The sequence below is a fragment of the Dromaius novaehollandiae genome, chromosome 1 (assembly GCF_036370855.1).
Source record: "Dromaius novaehollandiae isolate bDroNov1 chromosome 1, bDroNov1.hap1, whole genome shotgun sequence".
Classification (NCBI taxonomy): domain Eukaryota; kingdom Metazoa; phylum Chordata; class Aves; order Casuariiformes; family Dromaiidae; genus Dromaius; species Dromaius novaehollandiae.
In genome coordinates this window covers 56,168,247-56,181,927 of record NC_088098.1, presented here as the reverse complement: position 1 = coordinate 56,181,927, position 13,681 = coordinate 56,168,247, and the positions used below count along the sequence as shown (strand labels likewise).

The 13,681-nt window shown below is 43.1% G+C and overlaps 1 protein-coding gene across 1 annotated transcript in view; it reads right to left on the bottom strand.

Annotated features, from left to right (window-relative positions):
- The window catches only part of SYN3 (synapsin III), a 204,043-nt gene that overhangs the window by 165,514 nt on the left and 24,848 nt on the right, over nucleotides 1-13,681 (bottom strand). Inside the window, exon 3 of the mRNA XM_026118004.2 lies at nucleotides 2,666-2,723. Within this exon, the coding sequence (XP_025973789.1) occupies nucleotides 2,666-2,723 (58 nt within the window). The remainder of the gene's footprint in view (nucleotides 1-2,665; nucleotides 2,724-13,681) is intronic.

The window sequence follows — 13,681 nt, the reverse complement described above, 5'->3', positions numbered from 1 at the left end:
TTTGAACATTTCATTTCACTACTTTCCACCATTCAAACTTTTTTGTTATTTAGCTTTTCATGTCAAAACTGTATTTTCTTACAAAGTATAAACATTTCTCCTAAGACAATTTGTATTTCTGATTGGGGCAACTGAATATCTGAAGCATGACCAGATGGAAAGCTGAAAAACCAAATGAACTTACTGAGCAGACCAAGGGGCTTCAGAGGTGCCCCAAGAGTTAAGCTTTGATCTGATATAGAGTTTATTCAGAACTGAACAACAAGATTAGGTCTTACTGCAGCATGGCACAGTTTATGTGCCATTCACATGATTCTTTTCTGGCTTTGTTCTAAAGAATGGTGATCTGGGAACTCAAAGTGAAAGGTGTGTGTCAGGCTGGTAAGCACAGTCATTTCCCACTTTCTCCCATAATGAGATTGTGGAAGAATATTCATTTTTCAGGTCCAGAAGGTTGGTGTTCAGCCTCAGGGGATATGTTCCATGAAAGTTTAGAAACTGAGATTGTAGCAAAGGTAGACAAGGAGGGAAAGAAGGCTGCAGGTAATCTTGGAAGTAGCAATGAACAAAAGTAAAGTATCATGAAATACTGAGGAAAAAAGGATGGGTGAAAACAGAAGAGGACAAAGAGCTGGAGTCTGAAGAGAGAAGTGCCCCTCTCATGGCCTGAATGATATGCACAGGGGCCTGAGGTCAGATTCGAGGACTGCCCATGACAAAGGAGCTTCTGTGTTTCCCTTGATAGAAAGTGATCTAACCAGGAAAGTGATGATCTGTTCTGTGGTCAAGGTCCGGTGGAGTCAATAGTAGTTCCCAGCCTGCTATGTTGAAGCTCAATTGCCTGATCTGAAGGGCAGGAAGGGGGCAAGTGGAAGCAGCTTGCGCCCTTGTTTATTGTTACTGAACTCCTACTGAGTATACAATTCATCCCCTCAAGCAGTGTCCCAGTTGCTACACTGAATAGTTAAATGGGTCTGCAAGAGGAGCTGGCAACGGCCCTCACCAGCAGAGCCACGCCAGTCTTACAGCCTTTGCTTGGAGAAGTTTGGTGCTTTTTCTCAACCATGGACATTCAGCCTATGTGAAGGGTCTCATGAGATGGGCTGAGAGAGCATCACTGGAATAGTCTTTGGGGAATGCTATAAGCTACCTAGCAATGACTGATGAGGGCCATTACTGCTCAGTCCCATCAGGAATTCAGAGTCCATTTCTGCCCTCCTCCACTCAGATGCCATTGGAGGTAGTTCCCTTATAAGAAGCTGAAGAGGAATAACCTTTGAGGGGGAGGACTAAGAGGGAAAAGGCAGAGACTGGAGCTTTAGGGAAGAATTAAGATGTCATCTGGAACAGGACTTTGTTTTGAATGGAGGCTTTGAAGCTGGCCCTACTTTCAGCAGGGGGCTGGACCTGATGACTTCCAGAGGCCCCTTCGACCCTAAATTATTTTTATATTCCATGCTTCTACGTGAGAAGTGTGAATTTTTCTTCCATTTTCTTTTAGGACATTTACTTGCCTGCAAAATAAAGACTTTGATCAGGAGGTGGAAGTGAGAATTGTTCTTATTACTACCAGTAAGTAATGACAAGTGAGATACCAATAAAAAGAGGAAGATGAAGGGTTCATAGTATCACAGTTCCAAAACATGTCCTGCTAACTTTTCTCTCTCAGACTCAGTCTCTGATCAGAACATATGTTCTCATGTACTGTCCTAAACAACTAGACAGCAGTCCTTTGAAAGGATAGGGAACAATTTGTTCAGAGCAGTATGTCCTGAGAAAGACTGAAAGACTTCAAAACCACTGGGTTAATATATTTATACACACACACACACACACGCACACGCACACACATGACACAGAATCACCAGCTTTATAAAGACAGGAAGCACCAGGTCATTCAAACAACATTCACCAGCTTTCCTTACCCATCCAAGCGTTTTTTTAGCACTACTGACTTTAAGATAAGCATGCGAATCCTTCAAGACCACCAGCTCCTTATCTCTTCACCTCTCCCCTCTTATGTTTGCTTTCAAGTTAGGCAACGGCAGATCATGACTGAAAATTGTTTCTACTGTGACAATAATATCTAAAAGCTTCAGTCAATACTGGCATTTCATTTTGCTAGGAATTTCACCAACACAGAGAGGAAGGAACAGTCCCTATCATGAGGAGTCTACAAATGAAATAAATGGTTGCTGCCAATGCTAACAGAGGAACAGATAAACAAGGAATTGGTCCAACCTCCTGCAGAGCATGTAGAGGATAGGACATGAGACCCATCAAAACAGGTCACCAGACATACAGCTTGCATGTGGAGTATAACATTGCCAACATGCACTATGGCATACTAGCTTTGCACATTTGCAGGCACGTATATGGGGCTGTGAAGTAGTCTTCCAAAGGAAGAAATGATGGTCCCATAACCAGAACTGAAAATTTTATTTGAAGGTGAAATAGAAACTGATTCTGCAAAGGCAGTGAGGAGGAAGGGATGGCCCTATAGGGTATTTTCATTTATGGCTTTCATAATTCTATAAAATGGACATGGCTTAAAATTCCTCCCTAGTTCCTTTCTTCTCTTGAAGGATATCCACAGTTTATCTGTGGCTGAGACCTCAGCCCTATCCACACATATTTCCTACAGCAGAGTTCAGTTATCACTGACCTGTTCCACTCGGATATCAAATTCTTCATTCACCTTCTTCCCCTGGAAATATTTGGCCCTGCAGAAAAAGAAGACAGATGGACATGGTCAAAGAAGATTTTTGGTTTTCATTATGTACTGTTTTGCTCCTTCATTTCCCTTTTTGCTGAAGAATTTCTATCCGGGTAACAGCATGTTTTCCTAATTCCCATCTTCTTTCAGCTTTCTGTTCTCCAGGAGGAACCTGCCAAGCCAGACGAAAACCACATTGGAAAGTTCCTTCAAGGCTTGTGACTTTTTAATTTTATTTTCAAACTGAAAAACAAATGTTCTCCTAATCTTTTCCAGAGCAACAATTCTAATCAATGATGAGATCTTACTAAATCTCATTTAATACCAAATCCTTAATCTGGAAAAAGAAGGGAAGCAACTTTATTCTATGCCAAGCCATCAGAAACTTTTTTCTTCTGATGGTGAACAAAGACCTTTATCAACACAGCTGAAATACTTGTAAAACCTTCTCTCTTTCTCTCTCACTACAGAGCTGCTTTTCCATTCTGTGTGTCTTTCTGATACTAATTTAGAGAAACAGCATATGTAACTCCACAGTGTCATAATGAAGGATCTCATCTTCTGAACTGAGAAACTATAGTTGTGTCAGAGTTGAATGGTATCATGGGAAGGACTGTTTTGTTATATATTCCATTACCTCTGCTCCTAGCTGTGTACTCTACGTACACAACAGAACGCTTGCAGAGGGATGGGTCACTTATGAAAGCAGAAGGCTGACAGTAGTGCTGGAGAAGAAGATACAGGAAAGGGGCAGGCAGTTTTAGTTTTTTTATTTGTATTTGTATTTTATACTCTTTATTGTGATTAATAACCAGGGCAATTGCCAACTGGATTTCCCCTGTGACGGTTCTCCCCAACTCTTCCCTTCATCAAACAAACATCACAGAAGGCAGCAAAATGGCACAGAAAACATGAATTTAGACTATTTTCTCAGTTTCCACCTCATTTTTCTGTACTGAAAATTTCAGGAAGATCATCTAGGTCCCAAAAAGCACTTCTATTTGGAAAGCATTAAAAACACAGTTAAGCCGTGCAAGAACTGTTTCCAGAAACAAAGTAGCTCTCCGAATTCTGTTTCCAATTGGCAAAGGTAGGACAGAATAAAGAAGTAAAGGAAAATGAAGGGAAGCCGGCTTTGCTCCCTATTTTATAGTATTAGCAAAAAAGAAGCTGGCTCACATTTTTACTATGTGTCTATTTGTTCCAATAAAAAAAGAGAGACAGTAGAAAGGCAGTTTTCCCCATGGTTTTAAAAGAAACAACACACACACCAGTTTTCAGCTGAAGGCTCCCCTCCACCAGCAAGGTGAAACATAAATAAAAAAGTTGTTTTGTTTCAGGATGTTGGCTTGAAACCAAGTCAAAAGTCTTCATTTTATTTAAAAAAGACATAAAAAATGTCAGAGTTTTCTGCCTGGCTGTAACGAGGGTATCTGAGGGCCATATTACATTTCCCTTCCCAGGCAGCCCGTCCATCAGCATGGTGCTAATAAGACCTCTGAAGAGAAGTTAGGGCAGGACAGTGTAACAGCCAGGTGTGACCTAGACCAAGTAGCTTGAAAACTCTTGTCCAGTATAAAAAGCAGAGCTCTGACCATCTTTTGCCTCTCTGAGTTTATGAGTGCTGTATGAAAAAAAGCAACTCACCAGACAAGCTGAGACATCACGCCTCTAACAATAAACAGGAACACTAACTACACTTAATAATTCCATCTTATTTCTAGAGATATTACTGGGTCTGGCAGCATTCCTCACTGTTAAACATGGGGAATATTACTGGGACCAGCAACTTCTCAAAAACTGGAATAAGCTTTAAGTGGGCCCACAGGAACTGGTCTGAAATTTGAGGCACTGTATGCACTGGTATGAGCTTGTTTTTATTCCCAGCACACTCATAATATATAGTCCTTACCCACATTTATGAAACACACTTCCTCCCTCTATGGCCTCTCCTCTGTGCTGACCAGCTGGTTGCAAACTCCTTGGTGCTGCTTTGCTTCAGCTTGTAATGAAGTGTGATTAACCACAGTCTTCAGCCCAGTGCAGATGGAGCGAAGAGGCTTCCCCTGCCTAGTCCAGGAAATTAACCTTCATACGATTAAAAACTACTCTCTACAAACTCTTACAATACTGTCCGTGTTCGCAGATAGTCACATAGTGGGCACATTCAGTGTGAGGGTTCATCAGAGTAGAGCAAGGCACCTCGAGTTAGACAACACATGACCTCTGCTTCTTATCCCTGTTTCCATGCAGTCTGGCTCATCCCCCATCTCTCAGATAACATTCTTTGAACAGTGCGATATATAACTTTCTTTCAAAGACAGCTCCCAGGAGGGTTTACCTGCTCTGAGTGTTTTTGAAGACTACAGGTGCTAAGTAATTTGCAGCCAAATGTTTTGGTCAGCCCATCACTCTTGCACAGTCCAGGGTAAGAATGAAACACTTCTTACTGAGACATCTCTGAAAAGGATGGAGTGATGTTTTCAATTCACACTTGGTGTTTCTGAGCCCCTGGACAGTAGAGGCTATCATACTGAAATGAAAAATGGCTTTAGCCTCACCCTAGAGCTGCTGAAATTTTGGGGAAGCTGCAATCGTTACTGATGCTGCAGAAACATCACGATGTCTTGGTGGCAAGAGGAAGCTTTTGTCTGGTGCTGTGCAGCATGTGAAATGGCTTCTGGTCCCCAAAAGAGCACAGCAAGCATAGGATGGAGAAAAGGAAGAGCACACTGCTCTGATGAGGATGCAGGAGGAAAAGGAAAGACGGAGGTTTCTGGTGGGTGGGACATGTCATGGGACAGCATGCCAGACATTTGTGAATGTTCTCTCCCCCAAAACAACATGAGCTTCTAAGTGCCCCATTCTTCTAGACATCTGCTCATAAGTGATTTTCTGGGGGGGTTATCTAGGCAGCTTGTATTGCAGTTAGGAGCCTCACCCAGAAGAACAGTCAAAGGGCTTTCTGGGGAGCCTCAGAAGTGTCCCCTCTTGACTTTCCAACATAGCCAACCGCAGCTTGTTGCCTCCAGGAGGCGGAGGCTGCCTCCCCAGCACTCCCAACATGAGGCCTGGGGAGATGGTGCCAGGCACTGGCCAATTTAATCCACCCCCGCTCCTGGGCAGCGTGCAGTGCTGACCATTGCTAGCCTAGCCAGTTCTTTATTTTAAAAGATGCCAGATGTTCAACTCTCCAGAACACAGTGTTATGATTTGGCTATGCAGGGTGTAGATGGGGTGGTGTGATTGTTGTGATCTCAGCAAATTAGCATGTAAACATATTTTGACTGAAGGGAACTGCAGGGCCATGCTTAAGAGCTAGTTCTTGGGTGGGATTTACAGGGCTTGGAAATGCATTTAAATGTGGCCACACTGGCTGGAGGAGAGGCAGTGCCATCATAAGCAGCCAAATGTCTGCCCCTGCTTTCAGGGAGAAAGCTTTGCCTTGAGTCCCTTTCTCTTTGTGATGATGGAGCTGCATGCTCTGTAAAGAGAGATATTTTCTGGGTGTAAAGACATCAGAAAAACATAACTTCTGGTTTCTGCTTCAGCCCTGACATGATTACAAGGCCATAGGAAATCTGATGCCTCTTTTTATGAAGCAATTTGGAAAGAATAAAATCTTGTTTTCCAGAGCTGCCATGCAACAGTACCAGTCTGCCTCAGTGAGTGTGGCTGGAGGAAGCATATCCCCTATTTTCTATCAGATATAGAGTGTATCCTTAATAGAAGTGGAGGAAAAAAAGCCTGGTAGTTTTGACCAATTCACCTTGAATCACCTGCATAAAAGGTATTTCATGGAAAGCCCATGCATAGCGTTAGTGCCCTTGTGCACCTGTGAAGCACACATCTGCGTAAGGGATGCCAGAACTGATGCAAGACTACAGACACACCTATAAGACACTCAGATACCAGCAGCCCAATTTATCCTTCAGGTGTCACAAACATGCAAGCAGGGCAGCTTGTACTAGGCCTATGAACTGGCTGCTTCGATCCATGTGCTCCCCTCCACCCTTGCACTAATGCCCATATTTCACAAACACAAGGATTCAGTCCTGATAGGGCACTAAGTCCTCCTTCAGAAACCATTGCTTCACGTGCTTCACCAGAGCTCGGAGGAAGCTGTGCAGAGTCAGTGGGCTAGGGATACATGAGCTGGGGCCAGCCTTCTGTGCCAGCTTGCTTCTGAGTCACTGGGAAGCACGGCACAACAGAAACAACTCTCCCATGTGGAGCAGAGGCTTCCAGGGGCAGTGGAAAAGGGCCAAAATTAATGAGTTACTTTTGTTGGGGGAGTACAGAAAAGTCACTGTAAGTGACTTTGCAGCTTTCGATTTCTCTCTGTCAGTGAAAGTACAATATATAACTGGTTACATCTACTTTGTTCTCTTTCTGCCTTAGGGCAAAAACAGGTGCAATAAGTGTTCAACCCCTCAGCCAAGGCATATGCTTAATGGAGGACTCCAGGATGTGCGATTTGCACAGAGATTGTGCAGTCTCCCCTGGAGTTATTTGCTCTCTCTCTCAACCCTGCTTTTTTTCCTCTCAGTGCAAAACAGCATATCAAAGCTGCTTCAGAGGACTGCCTCAATGTTTTCCTCAGGGTCTGTGGGACACAGGGACATGGGGGATGTGGCAGAGAACTGTACAACTTCTACCAGGCTGTGGATTGCTCTGCACAGGGGAAGATTAGAAAAAGACACCTGGGTATTAAGCAATAGCTGGAGAAGATGTCCAAGGAGCTCATCCCCAGGTGCAGTGCCACCAGCCAGGATCCCATCTAAGAAAGGGTGCAGAACGCCAGCTGCAGCATCTTGGCATTGGGATGAAAGTACCAGGAGGGATAAGAGATTGCAAAGTGAATCATGAGAGACTGGAGGAAGACAGTGATTTAAAAGCTTAAAGCTGTTCCTGTGGGTCCATTAGCTGAATGAAGCAAAGTTTATGACACATTTTGCAGCTTCAAAGACAGGTGGTTATTCTGTACAAAATTCAAGGGACTTTCTTCAGGATATCCTGTGAAATGGCTTACATATTAAGTAATTTTCTAGGATAGGAAGAGATCAAGGAAATACAGCTCAAAGCTTCCTGTAGGAGATCTCAGTGCGGCTGATGTAGCAATTGCTGGTAGCATATCTTGGAGTAATCCAGCAGCCGTTATCTCACCTCTCCACAGGAGAGCTGTTGTCACATGGCAGCTGCCCTGTCAGCAGACTCACAACTGAGTGGGCCACTGTGTCTCAGCTCGGATGTTCAAAGGTTGGTGGGTCCACAGCAGTCCACACGGCTAAATGCAGATACATTATCAGCCAGTCTGAGACATTCCTAGGTTGGCACTTTATTTCATTGAAAACCAAGTTTTTGCTTCCCAAGTGGAAATAGAGGGAGGATCCCAACCCATCACTCTTATTTGACTCCTTAATTCAGAGCGATTGCCTCATGGAATAGCATCTGTCTTGTTCTTACCAACTAACAGATGAGTTAGCGATACTGGTCTTTCAGTGGGGCAAATAAGAAAGGGCAGTATTAAGCCTGAGCCTAACCTCCACTGCAGTGGGACATCACTGTTTGACTGTTCGAGCCACAAAAGCACTGTACCTGCTCCCCAGAAACGGGCTTGTTGTCAGGGCGAGCATGTGGAAGAGGGACACTGGGATGTCATAATGGCACATTTCTCCGAGTCCTGTGACCATGTTAGGGCCTCGGGATCAAGACACAACAACCAAACCATGCTTTGGAAAGTGCCCACTTCTTATCTGGAACTTCAGGCAGCCTTTCCCAGCCTGTGGAGGTGCCAGAAAAAAACATGCTGAGAAGGAGGGGAATGTGCAAGACTCATGAGCAGAGGGGGGCAACAGAGCAGGTGGAAGGAAGAAAGAGGTAGAGAAGTGGTGAAGGAATGAAGTGAGTAAATAAACCAAGAGATTGATGGATAAATTGTGGGATCATCTGAATTATTTCCTTAGAATTGAATTACAAATATTTCTCTCAAGTCCCTTGAGAAAATAAGGCATGTAACTACTTTCTGGATCAGCTGAGAAAATGCCAGGCTGAAGCCCCCTGGATTGGGTGTGTGGGGAACTTCATGGAGGGGGGGAGGCATTAGCCACTGCAAGAAATCCCTTTGTCAAAGGGCCTGGGGGCCCAAGTGATGCACAAGGCACTCACTGTATGTTCGCATTGTCTCCTTCATAAAAGGGGCTGGGACTGGGAAAAAGGAGGCAGTTTCCAGGATACTAGCGAGCAGCCTCTGGAATGCCCTGACCACCCCAGCCCCCAACAGGCTATAAAGGCAGTAGGGAGGGGAGGGAGAAGAGATGCATTTGTGCCCTTCTTTCTTCGGGGTAAAAACAAGGAAGGCTTTTCCCTTTCATGGGCTGCCCCTCAAACTCTTCACCCCTTCTCTCCAGTTTAGCAATTCCCAGCTACAAATAGTAAGGACTTTTGAGATGGTCAAGTCCTGACTGCCCAGGGTCTAAGGGAAAGAAAGTTACTCCACAAATGCTGGGGTCTGCAGCCTACTGGGGTTTTTGTCCATATCTGCTGTGGTACAGAGGGACAGACTGGCTGGTAGTTCGTATTTATTCTGTAGGACTACTCAAGAAACCCTAGGCAGAATCAGGATGCTAAACATGGTACGTAAATGCTCGATAGAAGGCATTCATTTTGACATCTCAGAAAACAAGGTCCAAACCACAGGTTAGATGGGCCAGACACAACAGCAAAAAGGAGGAAATGGTATCCCAATGGGGATAAAAATAAAATGTAAAATGTTACAGAGAGAGGAGAGAGGCATCAAGAGGTAAATCTATGGTTCAGGTCAGTACAAAACACAGCTCCAAATACACTTCACCATGAACACCACAAAAATATCAGCTCCAGCCCTGGGATGTGGTGGTGTTCTGCTCAGCCCTGTTTCTCCCCAGGGCTCGATTAGCTTGATCATGGTGCTATCACCACCTTTCCTGCTGGGGCTACCTAAACCAGAACCAGCTCGGATGTGTTGCAGATATGTCTTCAGTGTCCGAGGTCAGATGGCGAGTCCATGGGAACAGATCTCCTTTGTTCCCTTCTCGTAACAACCACAAGACCAAACCTGCTCTGATTACTGTAAAACCACCCCGAGGCATTATTAGTAACAGAATCACACCAACAAAAGAAATGTCTCTGTCTCCTCTCCTGAAGGGTCTTGTATTGGGTCTGTGACGGTGGTTTTTTTTTTTTTTTTTTTTTGGGATAAAGGAAATACTTGTGGTGAAGTCCTTTATGAGAGTCCTAGGTCCCACCCTACAGAACTGGATGGATTTTCTTGGCCTGAATGAGCACAAAATGGGAAGCTTTGGGGCAGGAAGGGAGAAGGGTTTTAAAAAACTTCTTTTGTGAGTCCTTCCTTTCTTTTAGGACTAAAAGTTGATGAATGGAACTGAAGGTCTGTTTTTGGGGGAGACCTGATTTGGCAAAGCACTAGCAGGTTAATAATTGCAGATGTGCAACCATTCAGGCTGCTGTTTCTATTGAAAGAACTACAGAGTCTCATATAATACCTGCCTTCAGGCATCTCAGAGGCTGTTCTCCTTCCTGCACCACCTCCTGCTAATGAAACAAGGATATTCAAAGTGATTCCTCAAGAGAAGAAGCACTAGTTAGTGAAATGCTATTGCTTTGGGGCATTGCTTTTTGTGTTTCCCTGAGATGTCAGGATAGGAAGGACACTTTGCTGTAGGTCTGATTTCCAACCCCCACCCTCCATCTGCTCTCTTAAGGGCTGATGTGCAGTCACATTCCTCCTTGCCACAAAGAGCTTGAGGGGGTTCTTTAAGTCAGCTTCAGAGCTACGGTAGGACACGAGGCTGCAATTTTATTTTGTGTATTATTCAAATTAGTACATTGCTGGAACATTTCCATGTTGCTAAATCTAGATGGTATGGCCTGGAGCTGTTTGCAAGAGGTATCATTTTGTTGAGGATTGTGCAATATTTTTTTCCAGTTACTCTTCTGAATGGAAGCCCACTTCTAACCTCTCTGAACTTTAGGAGCAAGGGAACCAGGCTAATTCGAACCAACACTGAGGCAAAGTTGTTGGCTTTCATACAAAAGTAATCTGGCGCGAACCTTGAGAAATACATCTGAGGATTTTTTTTAAAATATGTACAGGACAAGGCAGGACATTCTGAGGTTAAATTCTATGCATTTATAGGAACTCTGGTAAAGTAATTAAGGTCCCAGATTTGACTTGCATTAGCATATTTATAACCTGGTGGGGAATGTTTTCCATATTCCTTGTGTCTATTTCTGTAATGATACTAATCCTTTACATTTCTGTATCACCTTTCATTCAGGACTAGATCCCAAGTTGCTTTACATACACAGGACAAAAATACAGACAGACATGATGGTGATATACATAAAACAGATTGAAGAGCTATGTGATAAATGCAATTTACTGAATACCTCTGACAGCCTTACCTCCTTTTTACCCTTATTCCTGTATGTTAGGGAATATGGCTAATTCTCAAAACCTTCTTGTTGCTTCCAAGCACCTTTTTGTTTTATGTACACATACACTCCACTTAACACAAATGCGCCTCCCTTTTACCCATAATGGAACTTTGTCCTAAAGTCACAGAAATATTCAGTCCTGGGTAGACATAGTCAAATAACAAAAATGTATGTTTTTATGATAGATTTGTGAAAACATAAATTTCACTTGTAAGTTTTCCAAATTAAAGCTTCATAATCACATAGAATTTCTGAAACCTAAGAATGTCATCTCGGTATAATAAAAGCTAATTCATAATTATTTATTGTCAGTTACCACCATGTTAGATGGTTTTGGTCTTCTTATCAGAAAATACAGACAAAACTTTGCATTTTAACCTGCAAATTCCTGCAGTCAAATTTGAAGTATCCACTCTGGATAATGAAGTTCAAATCCAAAAGTTAGTCAGGTTCTTCCCATTATATTTCACTGAGCTAGATACAGAAATATCCCTCTGAATGTGAGCCTTAGTAAACCCTCTTCAGCCTACTGAAAGTATGAAATGACTTATGACATTCGTAGAATATTTTTGTAAAGTAATTCTATGCAAAAAAGCAGGGCTTAGAAAATGCCAAATTAGTAAAATTCAGTATCAGACTGTTATTATTTGACCAATGACATTTTTTGACAAATACATCTTTAAGGGTCAATATTGTCATGTACTATCAGAAGTAAAAATTGTTTTATTTTAATAAAAAAGGGTTGATAATTTCCTCCCTGCAGTGAAACATGGCAATCCTGTCAGGTCAGTCCATAATTAGACCTAAATTATGACATTATTATTATACAAAGAACTATTTTACATGCTTTTAGGAGCATTTCATTCAGTATTAATCATATTTTTTCTCTTCCTTCACTTCCAAGACTGTTGGAGACACTATGTTCATACAGCTTTAGCTATAAAGTGGGAAAACAGCAGTGCAGTTTTCTCTCTCTTAAAATACCCATAGTGGCTTTTTTCTGTGAAATATGGCACAGCCTTAGTGAGTAGAACTGCAGTGCCTGAGGCACATACATTTTGTGCAAGACAGCATATAAGACTGATAGCACTTGAAAGGGCCTGGAATTTGGGCAAAACACACCAATGACTCTGAAAAGTGATATGAGATATTTAGCAAATGCAACTGCGTAAGGGCTTTGTTGTTCTGTCTGGTCCAAAAAGCAATGTTTTTAGCATGTGGTGTTAATGGGAGCCTTAGCTATGTGTGATTGCTTCTCAAATAAGTGGTTTAAACCTGAAGCACTAGGCTAGAAAGCCGAGCGCTTTTGTGGATGATGGGGGTTAACAATTCACAGTTCTAAATCCTGTTTGATCTGCTGAGAAATTCAGTACAGCAAGAGCATGATTTGACTTAATAGTGCTTTGGGCAAGTAAGCTGCCAGCGGTGGGATGTTTTCCTCCTGGATGAGGTCAGGGTGCTGGAGCCAGCTGCTCTGCTGTTACATGGAGTTCTGCCATTCCCTGTCCTGTGGTCCCGCTCCCTTTCGCTGTGTGTTTGCATGCATGCCCGTGTGTGTGCACGTGCATGTGTGTGTATATATGCGTGCCTGAGCTTTCATTTTCTGGCAGCTGCTGCAGGTGTGTTGTGGATTCATTGTTAAAAGTCTCTAAACACATTTCTCTCAGGGCACAGATACTCCTGCAGTGGCTGCTTGCCTTGGCCCACAAGGACCTGCCTCCTTCTCCCTGTGGAGGCTGCCCAGCTGAGATATGCACCACTAATGACAGAAGAGAGACAGAGCTTTTCTCCAGCAGGCAGATGCACTGATATATTCACTTCTGCGGGCTGCTGGTCAAGGCCAAGAGAACGAAGGAGCTGTAGAGACAGTGTTTTCCTCTTGTGCACACCCTCTATGTGGCAGATTAACCGTATGCTTCCGTGCAATGAGCTAGAGCAGGGTCTTGAAGAAAGATGGAAAATTTGTCAAATATTGCTAGCTTAACAGAAAGCTGGGTCAGTTCCTTTGCTTTTAATAGAATATGCCTTTCTTTTACTGCTGCTAATGCAGAAAGCAGCTGATTATGTTCTGTAGAGCTCACACTATTTTCATGGAATTTATCTTTGGAATAAACCAGAGCATACTACATGTCAGGAGTGGTAAGGATTTTACAGAGGAAGACGGGCCATGGGTTCCCATGGGTGCTCTTCACTTCCTCCAGATCTCTGGCAGAAGCTGAATGGTATACTGTACTATCAGCAGACCAAGTAGCTCCTTAAAGTGACAAATGGCAATCCTTTCTATTTTTAAAGTGCATTCAGTATGCACTCTCCTATTTAGGTTGCAAGATCTTTCAGTCCTGCACTTGTGCAACACCTAGTCCTAATCCATAATTGCAGCTCTTTGTCTGTGCTGTAATATAAACAGTGACGATAAATTCATGTTTGGCTTGGCAATGTTGCTACAGTTTCCAATCATGAGAAAGT